Source organism: Oculina patagonica, chromosome 6 (assembly GCF_052425735.1).
Source record: "Oculina patagonica isolate OP01 chromosome 6, crgOcupat, whole genome shotgun sequence".
Classification (NCBI taxonomy): Eukaryota; Metazoa; Cnidaria; class Anthozoa; order Scleractinia; family Oculinidae; genus Oculina; species Oculina patagonica.
Genome location: NC_135763.1, coordinates 17,336,085 through 17,359,938, shown reverse-complemented (window position 1 = coordinate 17,359,938; position 23,854 = coordinate 17,336,085). Strand labels below are relative to the sequence as shown.

The 23,854-nt window shown below is 38.3% G+C and overlaps 2 protein-coding genes and 1 pseudogene across 5 annotated transcripts; 2 read left to right on the top strand and 1 right to left on the bottom strand.

Moving 5' to 3' along the window:
* The first annotated feature begins 1,220 nt into the window (after positions 1-1,220).
* Positions 1,221-5,300, top strand: LOC144655910 (uncharacterized; annotated as a pseudogene). Its single transcript, XR_013571219.1, has 5 exons — positions 1,221-1,270; positions 2,159-2,359; positions 2,561-2,936; positions 4,334-4,537; positions 4,962-5,300. The product of XR_013571219.1 is annotated as an uncharacterized LOC144655910 (transcript).
* Positions 5,301-5,383: 83 nt separating this feature from the next.
* Positions 5,384-12,618, top strand: LOC144655902 (uncharacterized). Of its 3 annotated transcripts, none has more exons than XM_078516083.1 (5): positions 5,384-6,766; positions 7,631-7,826; positions 8,148-8,518; positions 10,056-10,256; positions 10,831-12,618. In XM_078516083.1, the coding sequence occupies exons 2-5, from the start codon at positions 7,643-7,645 to the stop codon at positions 11,167-11,169; spliced, it is 1,095 nt and encodes a 364-aa protein (XP_078372209.1). In that variant the 5' UTR covers positions 5,384-6,766; positions 7,631-7,642; the 3' UTR covers positions 11,170-12,618. The 3 variants fall into 3 exon arrangements, 2 of the variants coding, with proteins under 2 accessions (XP_078372209.1, XP_078372208.1); XR_013571218.1 differs by having other exon boundaries at positions 5,385-7,826; positions 10,831-11,247; positions 11,586-12,618; XM_078516082.1 differs by having other exon boundaries at positions 5,385-7,826.
* On the bottom strand, positions 12,565-23,809 carry LOC144655899 (splicing factor 3B subunit 4-like). Its single transcript, XM_078516077.1, has 9 exons — positions 23,684-23,809; positions 21,945-22,028; positions 21,266-21,411; positions 20,224-20,352; positions 17,577-17,757; positions 16,682-16,909; positions 15,085-15,305; positions 14,403-14,586; positions 12,565-13,177 (listed from the first exon to the last, which is right to left on the bottom strand). Exons 1-9 carry the CDS (start codon positions 23,715-23,717, stop codon positions 13,125-13,127), a joined length of 1,260 nt encoding a protein of 419 aa, XP_078372203.1. The 5' UTR covers positions 23,718-23,809; the 3' UTR covers positions 12,565-13,124.
* Positions 23,810-23,854: the final 45 nt, after the last annotated feature.

The window sequence follows — 23,854 nt, the reverse complement described above, 5'->3', positions numbered from 1 at the left end:
CCCAAAATTAAAATAAATAATATAGAATTTAGCATAATTTTCATATATGCCACCCGCTGTATTCAACAACTATTGCGACAGAAGTTGTTTCTGTGAAAAGACGGTTTCTATCGATTGTTCATAAACAAAGAACTTTATATATTCAACTTTTTGAGTCTTTTGTTTTAAATAATTTTATCACAAACTATTTTCTGTCGTTCGCGTTTACAAATGAATTAATCTTTGTAAAATAATAGACATTTTTTAATAAGTTGGTATAAGAATATAAAGGCTTCTTTCGATATATTAAAATTTAGCTTGGTACACAAACAAAAGAAATTTTACAAGCATGTTTAATCTTTTCTTTTGTTTGTGTCCTATCGGCCTCGCTACCAAGCTGAATTTTAATATATCGAAAGAGGCCTATTCTGTGGTCATAATTTTACGTTACTTTCTTCTGTTTCCGGTATGAAATATCAGACAATCAGGGAAATAATAATAATAAATAGAGCTAGCGAGTACGGAGTCGATGTATACGTATAGTTAATTATTATACAGTTAATTCGAGAAAGGTTGTCGGAAAAAGCACAAATTAAGTGCACGCGCGACTAGACTGAAAGGTAGTATGGGTAGAAGTAGAGAGCTACTGCACGTGCTGAATACTAATAAGATGGCGACTTGACAAACGCCGAATTTCCACTTTTTCTTTCTCTTCAGACATGTGGAAACAAGGTACTTTTAGCCACGCTGAATTTATGAAGAATTTTCAAAACTCAAAGACATGCCGGGGGTGACAGTAAAAGTAAAGCTATATAAAAAAAAGTCTCCTGAGAGAAGAAAAACAAAATCTTCACGTGCAAAAATAAAAACTTGTACATTTCCTGCAGGCCAATATGCAAAATTCAAGTTAATACCCAGACCACCTTTCGGTCTTGTAACGTGCACTTTTGTGCTTTTTTCCGACAACCTTTCTCAAATTAGCTGTAAACAGCGCTCACTTGCAAATGCGTATTAGGGCCAACTAGTAATGCGACCCACTGGGATGGCTCAGAAGGCCAATTCGTATGAGTAAGAAAAAAACTTATAGCCTCGGCCTAAAAATAGACGTTCCTTTTTAAAAACGAGTGTAACTACGCAACGTTAGAAACGAAACGCATTCACCTCAGTTTTGGTTATTATCATATAAATAATAGAACTTCATTGAACATGTCAATTATTGTTGTTAAACTTCGGTGCAAGCTTGTTCCTTCATAATAACACGAAACTGCATGGTCAGGGGAAACAGGAAAAGGTAAGGGAAAGTTTGTTGAAATTAACTGAAGTCAATTGATTGTAAACTTATTTTTTCAAAGGTGTATTAAGTGATTAACATCGAGCAATTGTTAGCCTGGAATGCAGGCGTATTTTAGCCAACGAGCGCATTTTAATCGGGCGAGTGCCATCTTGGATTCGCACTCGAGTTCGGGAGAAATTTGAAAAGCGTGCTTTAGGAATGAGGCTGGATGGATAGTGGCCTCGTTCTCTCATTATCCGCCCTCTACGTTTATGACTCCATGGCCTAATACGCGAATAAAATTATCCCAACTAAACGTTCACCAATCAAAAACGTCTCCACTGCAGGCAAAACAATTGTGTTTTGATGCCGTTGTTTAGTTGATTGCTGGAGAGTTTTGGACGATTATGTAACTTGTGTGGTTAACGCAGACCGAAGGAGGCCTACTACTTGTGTAACACACGAAAACAAAAATTTCTCACAAATTCAGAGGTTTTGAGTTCATTGTTTTTTCTTTCAATGAAAAGTTAAACTATGCTTTATTAAGCTCCCTATATATTTCAATTTTGAATATAAAAAAATGTAGCTGTTTACTGTAACCTCAATTTAAGTAAAACTCAGTTTCAATATCTTCCTAAAGAATGATAGCACGTCATTTGGCTCCTTAAATGGTATAAAGAGAGCGTGAGTCACAAGCGAGGGTTCTGTCAGCTACATTAGAAAACACCCTATGTGTGATCATTGTAGTAAAACCCTTTCAGCGCTCGTTTTATTCACCTTCGGTGCTGTTTGTGTTTGGGAAAATTTCGTTTGGCTTTACCTAGTAAGCTTTATCAATTTGAACTTGACTTGCCTTGCGAGTGAAAAGTTTAATGTTGCAATTCATCCTGTTTTCTTTATTTTCAGAGACATTGTAAAAGATGAGGTCGCCTTTTTTGTTTACAGCAGTTTTAGTTGGCTCTGTTTTGGTTGTTTACATTATCAGTCGGAGAACAGAATATGAAGCTTGCAGATCTATTCCACAACCGTCCCCACAGAAAAAACATGCTAATAACGAAAGCAAAATGTCGTCCAGCACTGTAACAACAACGTCGGACGTTAAAACCGGTATGTAAAGATGTTAGCAACTTCTTCGAGCAGGCTCAACTGGTTAGATCAGGATGAGACCGTCCTCGCGTTTATTATACACGTGCCATCTTCTTTTGGTCCCTGCCTTCTTTAACAAGCCACCGCACCACACAGCTATGAGTGAAATATGATCAGTCTTAGCCGGGATCTTAAAGTTACTAACCTATTTTCTTTTTGCAGAAGAAACGCCTTTCCTTTCTCCTGCGGAAAGACTCTTCAAAGTGTACGATGGAGTGGAGAGATTTGTGATGTTCATTGGATATCCTCGCAGCAGTCACAGCTTAGTGGGCGCTATATTGGACGCTCACCCAGAGATAATTATCCCTCATGAGTACAATGTGCTTAAGCGTTGGACAAAGTACCAGTCACGTCACCAGTACTTAAACAGAAACATCTGCAAAAATATATGTTATTTTATGACCTTCATCAGCTCTCGACGAAGCAAGCGATGTTCGATTTTCGTGCAAAAAACTCTATCCTGACTAGTCGGTCTGAAACAGTGTACACGTACAATATTCCTGGTTTATGGCAAGGAGGATATCAAAATAAAATAAAGGTAAGTTTGTTCTTAGGTTAGTTGTAGTGCGGCGGTCATGAGGTTGTGAGATCATGAAACCTCACAACCTCCACTCTTTGTGTTGTGCAAACACTACACATTTAATATACCACTTTCCACCAAAATAAAGTAATACGTAGTTCTTAGTAACAAGTAGTCGCGTGGCAGGAATGGCGCAGTGGTGAGAGCCCTCGCCTCCCACCAATGTGACCTAGATTCGATTTCGGCTGGTGCCATACGTGGGTTAAGTTTGTTGTTGGTTCTCTTCCTTGCTTCGAGGGTTTTTTCCGGGTTCTCCGGTTTTCCTCCCTCCTGAAAAACCAACATTTCCAAATTCCTATTCGACCTGGATAGAGGACCCGCATGACTGATGTGGCTTACTATGAGCGTTTGTATGGATTCAAAAATAAGTTGAAAATATCTCCTTTTTCCTTTAAAAAGCTTCAATAAAGCTTGACACCTTCCCTACTGTCCTTATTTTGTTTTTCTAGTGTTTTGGAAAGCCATACGCCCGATTTTCGTTTCAACGGTCTATCACACTTCGTGTGGTAGACCGTTGAAACCTGAGTGATAGACCGTCTTTACATGTGTCTTTCAAATGTCGAATGACGACTTCAATACTTTCAAGTTCGATTATAGCGATGTATTGGTCAATTACAAAGAAGCTGTTTCTGTAATTAATTGTTAAATGAAAAATTCTAGCGAAATTTTGATATAGCAAGAAAATGTCTGCCAATGAAAGCGCTTCTAAGAACAAACAAAGACAGGATGCCTTCGATTGTCCCGTGTTTGCTCCCACGGAAGGTGGAATTACCGCTCAAAGGCAAATTGAATACACGAAACAAATTATGATACATTCATAAAACTTACCTCCGGTATGCAAAAAAACTTCACTGCTTTGCAATTCTCCCCATTCTCGTCCCCATACCCCTTTCGTTTCTCTTAACCGGCTGGGCCTTCGCACGAAAAAAAAAGGTGGGCTCTGGGAACATAGGATTTTTGAATTAATTCGAATTTTTTTGATTGGCTGTTTGGAACAAAGAATTCCTAAACGGAAGTCAAAAACGAAACGACTCTCTCATACATTCTTTCATACTGAAGACCGGAAGTCCTCGAATCTAGGACTGGAAATCCTGTGTCTCCAGAGCCCGTCGTTTTGTTCGTGCCAAGGCCCACCCGGCTAAAAGAAACAAAAGGGCTATGGGGACAAGAATGAATTCTCCCATAATACTCATTCTCGGCCCAGGATGTTCTCAGGAATTTCACAAGCCCTCATCTCTTCAAACGTTGCCGTCATTCTACTCGTTCCGCGCGATCCTGAAACGAAACACTATTTTGTTTTGAAATAGCTGCTTGTTAAAAGTATTGATTTCCGTTTTTTGATACTTCTTTGAAAGGTTATTGGTGATAAGAAAGGAGGTACTACAGCAAGGCAGTTAATGATGAACAGCAGCCGAATGAGCCTTTTTGAAGAAATCCGTCAAGTCGTTCAACTGCCAATGAAATTTATACACGTCATCAGGAACCCATTTGACAACATTGCAACCATAATGCTTCGCGAAACAGGTTCACGTGACGCAGTGAGGGAAGAAGGAGTAAAAGTAAGAACGCAAACTTATTAAGGTTTTCACATCAGCTAGATTATTTTTAAGTTATGTCCTATTCCAGCACTTTAGAAATAGGTGCACTCGGTGCATTCTACCCTGTACGACTGGGCAAGCTAGAACGCGTGCGTTAGGTTTCGGGAACATGCTAGCTAAACCGACTATCAACAGGAGCAGATTAAGAATTGAGATGGACAATCCGTTTTACTTACGTAAAAATGTTTTGCGCAATTCTTTAGGCACCGAAATTAAGATTTATCTACGTGGTAAAAGCACGCAGCTCCGATATAAGGTCACAATAAGTTTTGATTAATAGTAGACTATCTCCAATGGCCATAGCAGTTTCGATTTGAAAATGTGTGTACCACTGAAATTGATTGCAATTTGTTTTTGTTTGTTTTTTGCTTTTTTTTTACGACAGATAAACAACGCAACAGAACTTGACAGGGCAATTGAAATATACTTTGGGATGGCAGCCGCCAATCAACGCGTTAGGGAACGGTATGGAGATGCCGTTATCGACATTCCAGGACACGAAACAGTATTAAGACCCAAGGAAACTTTGCAAAGATTGTGTGACCACTTAGGAGTCACGTGTTCCGAGGATTACTTGGAAAAGTGTAGCAGGATTTTGTATGGAGTTCCTTCAGTCACGAGATACAAAGTCGTCTGGACCGTGACGCAAAAAGCAAACGTCACAAAATTGATAAAGAACTTTCCTTTTCTGATGTCATATTCATTTGATGAATACCCAAAGTAATGGTCAATATGGTAGCAAACTATAAGTAATATTACATTATGGCGCGGCATAAAATGTAAACAAACTGTTTTTTTTGTTGTTGTTGAAGGCAACGTGACATTTAACGACATTTTTAACTTGGTAGTTGATCTCCTTTTTAAAACACTGTGCACCGCGCATGCTCGCAAATTTGAAGAAGCCGAGGTTAGCCAAGATGCTTAGCGAATCCACTTTGATAAACTACGTTGATCTTTGGAAAGATTCAGAAAATGCTCGGAAACTTTCCTACATAGCCTTCGAAAAACACTCAGACAATCCTCAGCCTACAAATTACTGAGAATGCACAAAGTTGCGCGAAAGAAAAAAAGTTCCTCGAAAGGAAAAAACTTGCTCGAAATTTAAAAAGTTACCAAAAAGCTGCTGAGCAACTTGTGAACAGCCCTAGCGACAAAACAATACTCTGAGCAATGGTGGCACATCGAAAGCTCTTCTACAATTCCCCCTTATATTAAGATATTCATCTGAAATTTATATTTGAAATTTACTTACAAATATACCAAACTAATAGCGCTGTGAAATGTGCAGGTACTAACATCCGTTAGCGGGGCGCTTAAGGTCAGGAAAGCGAGACAGGGCTGAGAAATTTAAAGTAGGCCAAGAGAGAATCGTTCGTTACTGTCTGAATAATATAGAATTTAGCATAATTTTCATATATGCCACCCGCTGTATTCAACAACTCTTGCTACAGAAATTGTTTCTGTGAAAAGACGGTTTCTATGCGATTGTTCATAAGCAAAGACCTTTTATATATTCAATTTTTTGAGTCTCTTTTGTTCTCAATAATTTTATCACAAAATATCATCTGTCGTTTGCGTTTACAAACAAATAAATCTTTATAAAAAAAATAGCCATTTTTAATAAGTTGGTATAAGAATTCTGTGGTCAACATTTTACGTTACTTTCTTTTGTTTCCGGTATGAAATATCAGACAATCAGGGAAATAATAATAATTAATAGAGCTGGCGAGTACGGAGTGGTAGATTGTATACGTATAGCTCTCACTTGCAAATGCGTATTAGGGCCAACTAGCAATGCGACCCACTGGAAATAACTTCGCACATGGCTCCGAAGGCCAATTCGCCTGAATAATAATTAACAATTATTCACCGAAGTGGAGGTGAATAGTACTTTACTAATCACCTCCGAGTTAACCAATCAGCTCGCACAAAACACAATATTCACTTGTGTGGTATATACTACTAACTTTTAGCCTCAGCCTAAATATAGACGTTCCTTTTTGAAAAAGAATGTAACTACGTTACGTTTAGAAACGGAACACTTCGCCTCAGTTTTGGTTATTATCATGTAAATAATAGAACTTCATTAAACGTGTCAATAATTGTTGTTAAACATCGGTGCGCACTTGTTCCTTTATAAACCAGCTACGTAACAACACGGAACTGCGTGGTCAGGGAAAGCAGCAAAAGGTAAGAGAAAGTTTGTTGAAATGAAACCTTACTGAAGTCAATTTTTGTAAATTTATTTTTTTAAAAGTGTAAGTGGTTAACGACGAGCAATTGTTAGCCTGGAATGCAGGTCTGGAGTATTTTTGCAAAGAGCGCATTTTGATCGGGCGAGCGCCATGTTGGATTCGCACTCGAGGTAAGGGGCGAAATTAAACAAGCGTGCTTTAAGAACGAGGCCGAATGAATAGTGACCTCTTTTTCTCAGCCACCCTCTACGTTTGCGACTCCAAGTCCAAATGCGCGAACAAGATTATCCAACGTTCGCCCATCACAAAAAACCTCCGCTGCAGGCTAAACAGTTGTGTTGTGATGCCGGGTTTAGCTGATTGCTTGACAATTTTAGATTATTTAACTTGTGTGATCGACACCGACCGAAGGAGGCCTACCACCTGTGTAACGCAAAAAAAAATGCCTAATAACTTCAGAGGTTTTGGGTTCATTACTTTTCTGTCAATGAAAGGTTAAAGTACGCTTTATTTATGTTCAGCAAATATCTCAATTTTGAGAAAAATAATAATAAATGACCCGAAAACGTTTACTGTAAAGGCGCTTCAATATCTTCCTACCTTAAAGAATGATAGCACGTTATTTGGCTCCCTAAATAGTAGAGAGAGAGCCTGAGTCACAAGCGAGGGTCCTGTCAGCTCTCATTAGAAAACACCTTATGTGCGGTTTATTCTAGTAAATCCCTTTCAGCGTTGTATGCACCTTTGGTGCTGTTTGGGGCAAAGTCGATTGGCTTTATCTAGTCTTTATCAATTTAAACTTGACTTGCCTTCTGAAAGAAAAGATTTTTGCTTCAATTCATCGTATTTTTATTTTCAGATACATTTAAAGATGAGGTCTCCTCTATTGCTAACAGCAGTTTTAGTTAGCTCGGTTTTGGCTGTTTACATTATCAGTCACAGAACAGAATATGAAAGTTGCAGAACTGTTCCACAAGTGTCTCAGCCGGAAGAAAATGCTTTTTACGAAAGCAAAACGTCGTCCACTCAAACAACAACGTCGGGCCTTAAAACTGGTAAGTGAAGAAGACGACAATTTCTTCTATAAGGCTCATCTGTTTAGAACAGATTGAGGCCGTCCTCAGGTTTATAATACAAGTGCCCCTTGGACCTCATCCAATTTTGGTCCCTCCGTGATTAAGGCTGCTCCACAAAATGAGATTGTCCTGTAGCCACTTGGCAAGTGTGATGTCAACCACTGCATTTTTTTTTTTGTTTATTTTAAAAGAACATTTTTGGAAGTGTTTGCGAAGAACTAAATAATGACGGGGTATTCTGCAGTTTAGACATAGCTTTAGATAGGCTCTTAGAGCTACTAAACTGTTTTATTTTTGCAGAGGAAACGCCTTTCCTTTCTTCCGCAGAGAAACTGTTCAAACTCTACGATGGAGTGGAGACATTTGTGATGTTCATTGGATATCCTCGCAGCAGTCACAGCTTAGTGGCTGCCATATTGGACGCTCACCCAGAGATTATTATCTCTCATGAGTACAATGTGCTAAAACGTTGGACAAAGTACCAGTCACCAGTACTTAAACAGAAAACCCTGCAAAAATATGTTTTATTTTATGATCTTCATCAGCTCTCTATGGAACAGGCTATGTTTTTAAATCGAGCAAAGAACTCTCTTCTGGACCATGATTTTAAAGTAAAATACACCTACAATGTTCCTGGTTTATGGCAGGGAGGATATCAAAAGAGAATAAAGGTAGGCCTGTCTTTTATGGTGCGAGATCACGAGATTCAGATCTCGAGTAGAGCTGTGTTTACTTTTCTTGTTGTGCAAAAAACTTTACTTTCAATTCCCTGTGCCACTTTGCACCAAGCTAGTGAAAAACGCTGTGCTAAAAATGAAAAAAGACAATGGCTACATAGACATAGACGTGGACAAGTACACGCTTAGCTGTTCGCTAGTTTCCAGGTGCTCCACGATTTTAATTAAGTAATGTACAACATTATAAAAGTATTTACATCAAATCGAAGTGTTATGCTACAACTACGTTATGCTGCAACTGAGGTAAAACAAAGCCTACTGTAGAAAGACATCTAAGCTAATTTTATGATTAAGTCTTGACTTTCTTTTTAGAAAGTCCTGACCTCTAAATTGGAACGTTAACGGCCTTGCCAAATCGTCCATTGACAAACGTTTTAACCCTCGGACGTACAATGTAGACCCCATGAAGTTTTTTAGACATTTTGAAAAGAGGATTTACTCTACAATGCTGACACTTTCAGTCGCCGTTCATTCATCCCTTGCGGAAATTTTGACATGTCAAACATGTGTTCATGATATTTGATGTTGCCATCAGCAAGGCCATAATTACAAGACTGTCTGGCCAAAAAAACGTAACATTTTTCTTATTTTGTTTCCAGTTTTTTTTTGAAACAGAATTGTACGATTTGTTTATTTTTACTTTCCATAATTATTCTGGCATGATTTTGCATCAATTATTGTTATTTTCTGAGTTTGTAAGAAAATGGTGAAATCCAAGATGGCGGATCCAAGCTGGCGGCACTAATGACTTTATGTGACATCATATGACATCACAGCCAACAAAAATTATCTCGTTTTGTAGAGTAAGCTAAGGGCTTTCTACATAGTGCAAAATAATTTCGCTGTGCCCTAACAGAGAAGAAACCCTAAAGGAGGGGTTCCATTCAATCCCCCGTCCCTTGTATGACGGTGGAGGCTGAGTTTGCTTGAACGTCCGAGGGTTAATCGAGAGATTCACATTTTTATTCTGTTACGTTATACACGAACCCACCAAATTCATCATGTATAAACAATGGTATCTATTACCATAATTCCATCACCATTACTATGACTATTACCATTGCTATCACCATTTATCATCACCGCCTCTATTACCGCCCAGTATTATTTTCCAATTGAGTATCGTAAAATTAAACCAAACTCAAAGTAATAACTTTGGCCAGTCACAAAGGACACACACAATCCAGTGAACTAATCAAACCGCTCGAAGCAAGAACATGTAGCCGGCGCGAAGCGCGGGAAAACGTGTATGCGGGAGTTACCATTAGTTTGGTTGTACTTTTGATTGGCTTGGAAAGTGGCGCGAGTTTTTTAAACCAATCACTAAGTGTAGAAATGCAAAACCAACACTTTTGACACTCAATTGAGAAACCGCTCTATTTCGATCACCGTAACTATTACCATTTCCATTACTGACTACGACCCCATCCGTTTAAGCAAGTTTTAGTTAATTTCTGAACTTCTTTAAAAGGTTATCGGTGACAAGAAAGGAGGAGATACATCACATGCGTTAATGAATATCAGCCGAATGAGCATTCTAGAAGAAATCAGCCAAGTCGTTCAAGTACCAATGAAATTCATACACGTCATCAGGAACCCATTTGACAACATTGCAACCATGATGCTCCGCGCTACAGGTTCACGCGACGCTGTGAGAGAGGAAGGAGTTAAGGTAAGGAAAGAGTTATGAAAGTTTTTTTTTTTTTACATCAGCTAGATCATATTCAAAACTAAAACAAACATTTTGAATGCAACGGATTAAACGCAGGCTCTATTTGAGCACTTCAGTTTACAGATGATATTTCGACGTGGAGGCAAACTAGGCTGAAAAAATCTAGTGGAATAATAAATCCCCGTCAGCCGGTGTTTTTAGGTTTCATAAATAAAAATACGCACTGACAGGTTACCCTCGCAATGCTACAATTGACTCGAATTGTCATTTTTTGTAGTTTTAGTTACTTCATGTTGCGTTACTTCTGGGGGAAGCCTAGAGCCAAGTGGCCTATACTTGCCGGAGCTTATCCTGGAGCCTATTAGCATTAAGCGGCTAGGAATATTTCTACTCCCCCCTGAATGGGATGCTAGTCCATCGCAAAGTTAACTCCCCCCCCCCCTCTTCCACAACCTTGCTACTATTCAAAGGCCAGTTCACTGAGCAGACAGCTGTAAAATGGTCTGTTGTAGGACCCAGCTGGCGTTTGATTCTAGAAAATCATTAGTTTGTTTAATCGTTTTCTTTTCAACAGATAAACAACGCGACGGAACTTGACAAGGCGATCGACTTCTACTTTGGAATGGCAGCCGCCAACCAACGCGTAAGGGAATGGTACGGGGATGCTGTTATCGACATTCCAGGACACGAAACAGTATTCAAACCCAAAGAAACTCTGCAAAGATTGTGTGACCATTTAGGAGTCACGTGTTCCGAGGATTACTTTGAAAAGTGCAGCAGGATTTTGTATGGAGTTCCTTCAGTCACAAGAAACAAAGTTGCCTGGACCACGAAACAAAAGGCGCGAGTCACAAACATGATGAAAAACTTTCCTTTCCTGGAAGAATATTCATTTGATGAACTTCCAAAGTAATGTGCCAAATATTTGCAAAACAATAAAGTAGGGGAGAGACCGACTTAACAAATGCAGCTTTTTCCGTTTAGGCAAGTAGTCATAACAAGTGTACTCGACGAAGACCCACTTTGTGTAGGGGTAGGGGGGCTATGCAAGATACCACCTGTCTGGTAAGCCAAATGGACAAAATTTATTGGCCTCAAAATTTGAGACTTTCATATTAGGTGTGCATGAAGTTTGCCTTGCTGGAGAAATGGCACAAGGGGTTTGAATCTTTTTCTTAGTTTTTACTCCTGATAGAGTGGGGGCTATTCAAACAAGACACCATCTTTTAAGGTGGGGAAAGGGGGGTACATGAAGAGACCACCTGTCCTTTTGCAAAGTGGTGGGTTCTGTCCGAGTACAATAGTTTTGACCTTTTCCCTTAGGAACAGTTTGCTCTACAACGATCCAGATGCCAGGGTAACCCAAAATGCTTAACAGCTGATGACAAAATCTACTTCGCTCCTTTATGTCACTGTTTCACAATATATGCGTAAAAAGGGCTAATAAAAGTTGCGTTACACATGTACGGTATCTAAATCTATGCGTGCAAGGCATTTTGTCATATATGACGTCATACTACGCCACAATAACGTTATATACATTTCAAAGTCCACCATTTTGGATTTTTTTAAAAATAATCAAAATCAGAAAAAATGTAAGAACGCAAAAAAATATGTAGATCTTGAAACCAACCATAATCTCGCCTGTAACTGGAAAAAATACCAGATTTCAGAATATGAATGCTATAGAAACGTCACGTCATCTGACCAAGTTTGATAACAGCGCGTTTCTGCAAAGAACAAAAGTTGGCGAGTTTTCTAGTTTGCTTTTTCTTTTTGACCCAAACAGCATTGCAAAACTAAACACACATACGGTTTCGTTTTCTACGGCAAATTTTCAAATCGTCAGTCTTGTATGCTCCTGTGCACGAGAAACGTCTCCTTGTTCAATAACTGTCGTGCCAGTTTTTGAACAAGGAGCCAAGTGTGCACAGTTAAAAAACGAAAACTCGTCAAGAGATAACGAGAACTATGACGTTTCGAGAAAGTTTGCTGTACAAACAGTGCCAGTCGTCTACTCGATTGAGTGAGAGCGAGAGAGACTTCAAAAAAAAATGACAGGGAAACAGTCCAGGCTAGTATTACTCGATGTATACTGTAGATTGTAGAATTTCCTTGCAATAACGTAAAGCGGCGCAAAAATTACTTAGAGAAAACGCTCTTTGATTCAAGAAGTTATTATAAATTCATGAAATACATAAAATTATAACAAACATACGTAGTTAAAACAGTTTGAAGGTTAAAAGGGTGATAAAAGTGTTTACGCTCATTTGACATGGGATGTATAAACTGGAAGAAAAACAGTCGCTTGATGTAAGAGTTATTTCTTTATTAATATTTAAGTTGTTATTTTAACAGTAAATCCTTCACGGTCTGCGTTGTTTTTTAACCTCAGTACACTTTAGCGGCTCTGTAGCGCCTTCTAAAAATGTTCAGTCCATATTTTCCGATAAGACCAAGATGGTTGAGGCAAGCATAGCAGGATTTTTAGCGATGGTCCATAAGATGTCGGGTGAGAGAATCAAACCCTGGGTCACGCATGATGAAAACTGGCGGAAAATAGATATGCAGAAATAAAACACGTGTAGCGGGGATCTGTTCCTTCTTTGCTTATTTTACAAATGAAATATGAGCGACTGTGATATACATGTACATGTATGTTGAACTACTTTACGAAACAAACGGAGCGATAATGGCCGGAATTATCGACGGGAGAGACTGACAAGTTCCATTGTTCAATGATCGCCTTTTAAATGTCTTCTCTTTTTCCCTTTCCGAGTTGCCAGGCAACCGATACGCACAAGGAATTTCCTTATACAAAGATGTTTCCAATAAAAAAAATGATGAACGTTAATATGAATTCATTCATCAGCGAGGAGGTGGAGGCCCAAACCTCGGCGGCATGCCCGGCGGAAAAGGACCTGGAAACAAAGCAATGGATCAAGCATTACTAAATTCGTTTACACCCGCTTTCAGTGTTACGTGCATAGCGGCTTTCTGTCGACATCCATCTTTCGACGTGCTAAACAAACAACACGGATCGAAATCCGCCAATCACAGCCCACTAGCATGACCTTCTGACCTTTTCGCAGATTTGCATGAAACCAACAACGGTATGTATAGGTTTTGATTGGCTCATTTCAAACAGCACGTCGAAAGACGATGTCGAAAGATGGATGTAGAAAGATAGCTATGCACGTAACACTGAAAGCGGGTGTAACTATTTTGCCCTTTATCAATATCAGTGGTAAATACCTAACTACATGTACACTTTACCTTACTGAAGGTAAGAATAAACTAAAAGTTTTGTGCAGGTATATACTGTTGTTACGACTAGGTAGTATGGATGAAATTTTATCCAATGAAAAAGATCTAAATACCTTATTGTTACTTATTTTCGCGGGACTTAATTTTCGCGATTTTCGCGATTTTCAAAAAATCGCGAAATTAAAGACCCGCGAAAATTAATTCCAACCAATTTCTATTGTATTTTTTATGCTAATTACGTATTTTTGGCCAAATCGCGAAAATTAAGACTCGCGAAATATTCCTGTTCCATTTTCGCGAAATTAAGTGCCCGCGAAAATAAGTAACAATAAGGTAGATTGCACCTCTAAACAAGAGCACTTTAGGTTAATAATAGTAGTGTAATTGAGTGTGGTTGTTATATTAATTAACTTGACACTCTAATTTTAAATTTTTATTGTATCTCATTTTCTTCTATTTTTATAAAATTCAATTAACCTGTACTCCCCCCAGCAGTTGTTAGTTTAGATTCGTAACTCTTAATAATTCATTTAGTTTTCGAAGTACATGTACACGTACATGTAATTTGCTTTGTGAATAAATTTATTGATTGAGTGGGATCACAGAGTGGAGTCTTTGATAATGGGGCAATAATAAACCACAGCTAACAAAACAATGTAAGATTACACATATTATAAACATTGTCTTTTGACACAGGGCAACCAACAAAACAGAGTGGAGTCTTTAATAATGGGGCATTGATAAACCGCAGCTAGCAAAACAATGTAAGATTACACGTATTATAAACATTGTCTTTTGACACAGGGAAACCAACAATGAATAACAGTAAAAGCAACAAGCAATGTCCCACAGGACACTTTGCGTGCTGGTACTACTCACCTCCAGGCGGCATCATTCTGAAGGGCATTGGTGGAGGAGGTCCTAACAGACTTGGTATTCCACCGGGTGGTCCCATGTCATTCTGCATAAGTGGTCTAACACCAGGGGGTTGAAACTGCATGTGAGGCGGTCTTGGTAAAAGACCTCCTGGCTGATCTTGGGGACGACCTTGACCAAGCAGAGGCTGTTGTACCCAAAATAATAACAATAAGCAAAATTGTAGATCTGCTAAGAGACTGGTTGCTATTATACCTTAACCTGCGATCAAGCTTTCTTTCTTCTATGTCTACTTAAAAAGAATGTCTGGCTGCTGGTTAAGTTTTCATTAAAAAAAACATTAGTCATGAATGAAAACACATTGGTGTGTGTTATAGTATAGTCACATTATGCCACTGCAAAGAGCATAGTTGTTGTTGGATAAAATAATAATATTCAGGATGGCTGTGACATCTTTGGATCTTCCTCTAAAATCTTCACAAAAATTAATGATCATGAACGAGAGAAAGACCTTTGGACATTTTCTGAAAATGGTCAGAAATCGTCTTCCAATCTGTTAATAGTACATTGTAAGTTACCTGTTCAGTAACATGCATGACAACAATGTGCAATTAATGAACTAACAAACACTTTTGAACTAAAAGCAAAATAAAATCAATTTAACAATAAAATACATAATCCTAACCTGTGGTGGTGGTGGCATGTTTGGTGGGACAGGTGGTGCAAATTGGCCTCCCTCCATGGGAGGGGGTGGGGGTGGCATTTGACCTGGGGGACCAACTGCACCTGGTGGGGGTGGGGGTGGTGGTTGATCAGGCTGTCTATGTAGTGGAGGCATGCCAGGAGGAGGGAACATTCCTGGTGGTGGGAATCCAGGTGGTGGCATCATACCAGGTGGAGGCATTCCTATCAAACAAACAGATCACAACAAGAAATGCAGTAAGTATAGAATAAAACATTATGCTGTTAAGGACGTTCGCGCAAAAATTTTCTACTCAATAGATTTTTTAAAATTTTTTACTGCGGCCAGATAATGAGTAACTTGTGTCAGAAATGTAAAAAAAAAAGTTGGGGTCACCGAATTTGTTTCAGAGATAAAGCGTGTGGAAAACTAGCCTTATTTTGAAAAATTGGTGCGCGTAATTCAGAAGTGTTTACAAGGTTTGTAGTTAATAATATCGAAGATTAGTGAATGGAGGCAAACGATCTTAGTCACATTTTGTAGAAGGGTGTCTGTTATGTAAATAATTCCTACTTTTGATATCCTTTTTGTAAGAATTAACCCTGAAAAAAGGGCATTACAAACTGTCGTACGGCAAAATGAAAAGCTCATAAAGCATAATTCAAACGTCAGTCGGACAATAAAAACAAACTTTCATTTGATAGATTTTTTTCATTTTTTGCTTTAACGTAGGTACTAATTAACAAAAGTAATCCGTTAAGAAAAAAGTATGGGTCACCGACCATTTAAGAGAGCAAACTCCAAGCAAAGTGAGCGGAATAGCTACCCACCCTACATGTGCTTAGAATGTATGACGTGGCATGACGTTGCGACATGAATTACGTGCGCAGTAAGGATGCGCATAAACAATTAGTGCGAACGTCCTTAAGTACACACTTTTTTATAAATACAGTTTTAAGTGTAGGGTATAAAAAAGGTGTACACTGAAAGTAACAATTTTGAGGTAAACTAGGCAACCTTCTTTAAAGGCCAAAATTATCCATTATGCTGTCCATGTACATGTACAGTGTATTTTACACTGTACCATTTTCCTAGTACCATTGCTAGTTTAGCCTTACCCACTGAAATTTTGCTCGTGAACAGCGACCACAGAAAAATTTGGACGAAAGAAGGTCAATAATTCTTAGTGGAAGGTATGGTTTAAATTTTTCGAACTTCTTTCATTGACTGACAAAATATTATTACAGGCATTTAAGTCACCTTGTGTTGAGTGCTTTTAACCCTGCAATTACTTTGTCTCGATCCAGCTGGTGTTTTGACTTCATTCCTGAACTGAACTTAAAATTGCCTAAAGTAAGTTTGCTTATTCTCTTTACTTTTTCTTGTCAAGGTTTTTGGCTCTCCCATTTAGAATATTTAGTAGAAACAAGTCAACCTTTTTACATTTTTGTTTGGAAATTTCTCACACAGGGAAGTCTAAACTGCAGTCAATATCAATTTTAGCTAATCAAAGTCGTGGATTTAGTAGTTTCCAGTCCTTGTGAGACATGGCTATACAATAAATAAATAATAACAATACCCAATATAAAAAGAAAAATACCTGGAGGAGGCATGCCAGGTGGAACAGGAGGCATTGGTGGGCCAGATGGAGGCATGTTAGCTGGAGTGGGAATGGTGCTTGGTACTGGTACAGCCATGACTGCAGAGGGCATGACTGCAGGAGCAGACGCTAATGTTGCAGCTGCAACTGGAGCTGGTGGTGCATCTGCAAACAGCTGATGGGGTCTGTCCGCTTGGGCCAGAGGATTTTGTGCTGCCAAGAGACGCTCTTTAAAGAGAAAAAAGCTTCAGGTAAATGTGATAATATTTATATACTCCTGAAGGGTTTACAAAACCAACTGGCAACCGCCGTCAATCTGCTGGCTACTTGATTTTTATGTCGTCGGTTACTCTTGTCAGCTCATGACCAACAAGCCTGGCATTGTCACATCCGTCTACTCCTCCAGCTGCAGATGCCTACTTAAAAACATTTTGAAACTCCTGACGCTGTGATTGAATATAATCTAGGGAACATTATACAGTACATGACTTTTGTATGGTTAAAAAGTATGACAATCTTGACATTTTTGAAATGCTGCTGGTGATTAAAATTTTGAAAACCTGACTTGCAGTTATCTTTGAGTCACACATTTTGTCATACACCTCTTAGATATTTAAGTTTCCTCTTGTAAAAATTTAACATCACATGACTATGACTCTGTAATAGAGCCGAAATATTGTATTAAATCAAATTTTCTTGTAATAAACCAAAACTTGGTTTATACAACAGTTACGCCTCTCGGCCTTGCCTTCTTTATGTTATGTCCTTTGGCAAGTGCAGAAAAATTTGAGTCCTGCTTGTTTGGAGGGCAATCTGGATTATTTTTAAGTGCTGCACTTAATTTTTATTATTAATAATAATTATAATACATGCACACCATACAATCATGTTGTACCTGCTGCAGAACCATGTCTCTCCCCTTTAGATTCCTTCTTGAATGCATAAGACAATGTAATAGGTCGATTGCACAAGTATTGTCCATTCATAGCTTCCATGGCAGCATCAGATGCATCAAAACTTGCAAAGTTGATGAATGCAAAACCTTTAGAGTTGCCTGTCTCTGGATCTCGCATAATCTGCAATGAATGCATGTGTGAGAACTCATGTTTTGCTTTTCTTGCAATCTCTAAGTCTTGGAAATTACAACATACATGTACACAATATTAAAATAATAAAATACATGCAGTCCACTGCCAGACTATTCTACTCTGTTTTAGACATTTTGTCATCTGTAAAAAGCTCAATTCAAGTGAGAAAGAAAGAAAGAATCTCTCAGTCTTGGAAATCTCAATTCTTTGTTCAACCTGGAATATTTGACTTTGTTTCACAGTCATTATAATACAGTACAGTCATCTGAACCACAACTGTACATACAGGTATACAATATCCTGCAATAGCCCAATTTCGATTTACATGTACCAGTATTATTCAAATTCCAACTTGGCTATGAGGCTTGGGGAAAAGAAACAAAAGATTCACTCATCCCTGAATACTATTACTATTACTAAATACTATTTTTAACTCTCAGAAAAGTAATGGAATTTTTTAATTTTTTTTTTTAATTTACTATTATTATTCGTAGTATGTTTGTAATTGTAAGTCCAGTTTTATTATTTGTGACCCTCCACGGGAAAACAGTGAAAAAGGTGAACGCACGGGCACGCCAAAATGGCACGCTAAACAATAGGCAGTGTGCAAAATGACACGCCGGCTTCCGAGCAGCGTGTCAGAAGGCACGCCTAATTAAAAATTTTCTTTTGTTAGTATCGCACGATAAAAACAAAGGCGCGTGTCTTATCGAACAATGTTCCGTGTCGAGCACTGTACTGTGCGAAATGGCACGCCAGCGTGTCAAATAGCAAGCAATTCAAGTGTACAAAATGACACGCTAGCCGTGTCCAAGAGAAAAGTTTAACTTACCGTTCTCTCGTCTTGTAAAACTATCACACGTACAACTTTTGCAAGGTCGGTGCTCAATAAGCATAGTTGTAGCGGCAGCCATATAAGCCGACTTTCGAAACAAACAAACATTGAATCGCAGATTTTCGACGAACCGAGCTTTTTAATTGAGTATCAATTTCAAAGTAAACGACAGAAAATAGGAGATAAAACCAGCGAAGGCTTACGTTAGAAACTAAAGCCAAATTTATTGTCACAAACGTTGTCGCTACGTTTCACCCGCCGACTGACCCGTCATCCTTGGTCCCAGTGTTTCGCGGCCGCGCATGGGCTGGTCAGGAAACGGGAAAATGACTACTCTTCCCGCCCAAGGCAGATAATCGGGAAGGGATTAATGGACTGCAAGCATTCTCTCTTTATTCTTTTAAATCCGTGGAACGAACACAAAAAAAAGCGATCGATCGAGCGTGTAGTTCGGGCGGCGAGCTACTAGAAATAGCTAGCGATCGAGCGCGAAGATTAAGCAGCGAGCTTCGCGATCGATTGTTCTTTAATTTTGCGTGGGTTTACAAATCGCTTGCGAAGTTTACTTGCAATCAACAGATTTCGATGAACTGAATTCTTGCGAGCAATCTATATTTTTAAAGCACAATTAAATATCGTGGTTTCAATCGAAGTTTTATTTTCTTCTTATGCATAAGCCTCGTACGATCTGGAATTAGCTAACTGTTATGCACGTTCATCGGGTAAGTACGTAAGTTATGCGAGCTTGTTTGTCTTAGTATGATAACAAAAATTGAAAAGCATGTTTTTCTTTAGATAGCTTCGACCCGTTCGTGCCATAAGAAGTTAAACGGATGTAAAAGTTACAAACGAAGGCTGGTTTGGGAAGCGTGTCTTATCGCACGCGTGCGTGCCATATCGCACGCGTGTCATATCGCTCGTTAAGCGTGCCAAATAGCACACTTCTCTTAGATAAAAGCTTTAGCGTGCGAAACAATATCAACCGTGCCATTCTTTGTTCTACCTATTAAATATGCGCATATCCGTGCGATGTGTGACACGCTTAGCGTGCCGTGCCATGACACGCGTGCCCGTGCGTTCACCTTTTTCACTGTTTTCCCGTGGAGGGTCACATTTGTAACCATTTTTAATAGTGACTTAATTAAGCATTTTATTGTAAATAATATCGTATTTTAGCATTTTATTGTAAATATATAACATATTTTTTAGCATTCTAATTATTTTAAGCTGTCACGGGTCACCCTCATTAAATAAAGTCTTTCACTTCACTTCAATATGATACCTTTTGTTTTATTCCCCAAGCTTCAAAAGCCAAGTCACACAGTCATGCAACTGATAAAGAGTGAAGCTTTTGAAAAAAAAAACGTTTTACAGTGTAGCAAGAATTTAGCCTGATAGCAGGGCATGCTTTGCTTGCTGGGTTGTTCTGGCAGCTTTGTGGCTCACACAGTCATGTCACCCACAATAAATTAATGTGAGCCTGCTGGCAGGCTAACAAGAACCAAGCCAGGGTCACTTTTTTCTTCTACAGTGTACAGCATTCACTTTTGGTTACAAATTTTATTAATTATTTTCTTAACCTACAGTATGAATACCAAAAAGGACATTTCTCTACTTACTTTGGGGGTTTGAAGAATAACACCAAAAGCACTGAATGTGTCGTACAGCAACTTTTCATCAATCTCTGGATCAAGATTTCCAATGAAAACATTTGCACCAACATCAAGATTCTTATTGTGTGCTGATGCCTGAGAAACAAAACAGTTGGAACAGTTACTAGTTGGAACCCACTGTACATTATTTTATACATTAATTTTATGCAGAGGTTTCAGCACTCGAAATTGCTTCCAAAAAAGTTGCCAACAGGACTAAAACTTTGTCCTTGATGACTAAAAATTTCCATTTACATTTACAGTAGTCGCTTCTTCAATGACTTTATTTCTCTGAGAAATTAAAGATTGTTCAGTAATCAAAGAGCTTTTAGTATTATTACAGGGTGCTCTAAGCTCTTACACTGTAAGTAAGAAATATTGAACGTGCCTAATTCTTAAAAGCTTTCACGATAGCAAAGTTATACATGTCACCTAAAGACAAAAGTAGGTCACCTGTGACACCTCAGGGTGATCGTGTCCTACATTGTACATGTACATAAACATGTATGTGGTGGTTCGATTTAACTCTTGATACAAATTGGTATTTTCTTTTGTTCTAGTACAATGGTAAAGAAATATCATCATCATCATCATCATCATATCTCGTCGCGCCAGTAGGTGCATAAGGCCGTAATATATAAACATAATTATATGATAAAGAATATAAAACAAAGGAAAATACCAGATTCTACTGAAGATAAAATTGAACCACAACTTACATTGTATTAAAGTGTACATAGGTATGCAAGTTTACCTTAGAAATGAACGTTTATTCGTTTGTCTCACAACAGAATCGTTTTGGATCGAAATGCACCAATTAGAGCGAACCAACGTGCATATATAGCGACGCGTAACAATCGACCTCATCGCCTGATGAAGACTAGCAGTATTGCAGTTGAAACGTCGCAATCAACATCTCAAAGCGATTCTATCGTGAGACAAACGAATAAACGTTCATTCCTATCTAAACCATGAGGAACAATATTCACATCTTTTATGACAAGTGTACCTTGTTCACTCTGATTGGTTTGCCATATACTTTAATCATGTTCATCACTTTGATAGCATAATCAGCATCCTCCTCACCAAGAAATTCAATGAACCCATAACCTTGATGCAGCTGCGTGATACGATCTTTAGGCATGTGGACATTCACTAAAAAGGTAGACAAAAAATAAGTTACAGTGTTGTAGAAGCTTATCCTTGTTTTTTGTAACATTAGGAACTACTGCAGGAGTATGTGTACAATGTATGCCTGTATTTCTACCACCCCTGAAAATATTTTGCATCAAGGCTTTTGTCACAGGAACCAGGGATGTACATGTACAGCTGTAGCTTAGAAAACACTAAGTCGGCCCTTTTGGCCTTGGCAGCTCTAAAAGTTTACTCAAGTCCTTGTTTTCTGTCCGATTAATGTCCTTTTTCAGCCAGTGAAATTAGCCGGCAGCCGGCCCTTAACGCCATCCCAGAGGAACATGTAACTGTACATGTATCCTTGGTACACTACAAAGCTTTGGTACAGTGTACTTCAAATAAGTTTTCACCCTTTAAGATTTTGTCAAAGGCAGAAGTGTACTTGATTATTAACACTCATTGCCAGGGAAAGCAATCAAATGTATAGCAAAGAGAGTTTTTCTGTCCAGAACCAGTGTAATTGAACTAGTACTATGGAGTGTAAAAGTACTTACCGACTGGCCCGGCTTGAAGAAAAAGTTCCCACAGAAGAGTCTCTGCAACTTTCTCATCCAGTCCTCCAACATAAATTGTGGCATCTACAGACGAAATGAAAAAGAAAAATAGTCTAATTAACTACCAATTACAACCTTTTATGTATTACCTTCCTCCTCTGCAAAGGCTCCTTCAGTGAAGGGAGGAAAGGGGAAAAAAAGAAAGTCCCCTGCACGCTTTTGTTGCCATTCCTTACAGGCTCTGTACGCTTAATTTTCACCTCTCCTTATTTCCCAGCCTGTATGAGAAAAAGAGATGCCTCTGAAAGAAGAGAGATGTATTACTGTATTCAGGTAAAATGTTAGTTCTTGACTGAACATGGAATGGCTAAATCTAATATAATATTGGATCACTCTGCTCTTATTTGTACAGTACTTAACCGCTTATAAGAACCTGCAATTTAAGAACCTGTTAGCCTAAAAATATCAATTTAGACTCCATTTACATAAGAACCTATTTAGCCTAAAATTTGAAACAGGTTCTTATAGAAATTAACCTAAAAAAATATTTATATATGTATATATTTCATTAGATATATATCATTAAATCAACTTTTAGCCTGATACTGAGAATTAAAATATCTACTAAAATAGGTCATGGCCACATACTGTACTGTCTAAAGGCCAGGCCTGTTTTGGCATTAAATTAAAATACATGCCACCTTTCTACCATTCACAGGTGTATAATATATTTCTCATTAAATAAGAACCTATTTAAGAACCTGCGTAGCCTAAAATTCCACTAAGCACCATTTACATAAGAACCCGTTTAGGCTAAATTTGAAAAAATGGGTTCTTATAAGCGGGTAAGTACTGTATTGATATGATTACAAATTACAACATATGAAGATCATATCATGTCAGTCAACATTCTGTACATTTCACAGGAAAACATTTAGAATGAGAAAAATGCCAGTAATAGTTTTTACATGCTGTGTAAATTTGAATCCATTTAGACTCTTGCACTTCTGATTTTGGGCCAATAGTTATCATAAGCATTTCAAGGACATAAAAGATTTCAATAATCTTTAAGGCATTTTGCAAAAATAAATTCTTTTCATTAACTTTGTTAAAACTTTAAGGCCTTTGCTGGACTGTGAAAGGCTTCATAAATTTTGCCTTTTTAGCACTAAGTTGATTATCAACTAAGAGTTGATAATGTTTATTAAATTAACAGCTGCAGTGAAAACCTAACATTCAAAACACCAGCGTTATCAACTTCTAATTGATAATCAGCTACATGTTAGTGTTTCACCAGCACAGCACGACAGTTTCTTTAGAAACTAATAAGCTTATATACTTTTCGTTTGTTCATCTCAGCACTTTAAATTACTTTCTCACAAGAGAATTGCTGTAGCTACATGTAGATTTTTTTCTGATTGCAGAAGCAATTTTGGACAAAAGCATTAAAGAACACATTATGCACATAAACTCACTTAATTACGCAGATCGACTAAAGGTAATCAATTCGAAGCGCTGCCTTTACAAGCATTGTGTATAAAACATGATGGATAAAACGATCCTGAACGATCGCACTACGTTTGCCGTTACCGCTTGGTGAGAGAACTGCACACAAGTGCACAGACGCGTAAAGACTTATGATATAAAAATTAAATTAAACAGAAAAGTCTTTTATGTGCTACATAAGCAACACATTTCCGAAAAAGGATTTAAAAAGGGATCAGAACTTTCTACATTACCCTGATTTCGTTCAGCTATCGGTCCGGCCGCCATGCTGAATTTCACTGTATCCCAGCATCCCTCGGGCTGCTAAAACACAGCACCGCTGACCTTGAAAACAGCCGTTTCCCGATAATCTCTGGAACCCAGTTCTTTTCTTTTTTCTTGGCACCAGATTAAAATTAGACATA

What these genes read in the sequence shown, in the direction of transcription:
- LOC144655902 (XM_078516082.1), top strand. Translation starts at nt 7,508, where the DNA reads ATGCACCTTTGGTGCTGTTTGGGGCAAAGTCGATTGGCTTTATCTAGT. An exon ending in AACGTCGGGCCTTAAAACTG is followed by an intron (nt 7,827 to 8,147) that starts GTAAGTGAAGAA and finishes TTATTTTTGCAG; the next exon opens with AGGAAACGCCTTTCCTTTCT. An exon ending in GATATCAAAAGAGAATAAAG is followed by an intron (nt 8,519 to 10,055) that starts GTAGGCCTGTCT and finishes CTTCTTTAAAAG; the next exon opens with GTTATCGGTGACAAGAAAGG.
- LOC144655899 (XM_078516077.1), bottom strand. Translation starts at nt 23,717, where the DNA reads ATGGCGGCCGGACCGATAGCTGAACGAAATCAGG. An exon ending in ACATGCCACCACCACCACAG is followed by an intron (nt 14,587 to 15,084) that starts GTTAGGATTATG and finishes TGGGTACAACAG; the next exon opens with CCTCTGCTTGGTCAAGGTCG. An exon ending in CAGAATGATGCCGCCTGGAG is followed by an intron (nt 13,178 to 14,402) that starts GTGAGTAGTACC and finishes CTTTGTTTCCAG; the next exon opens with GTCCTTTTCCGCCGGGCATG.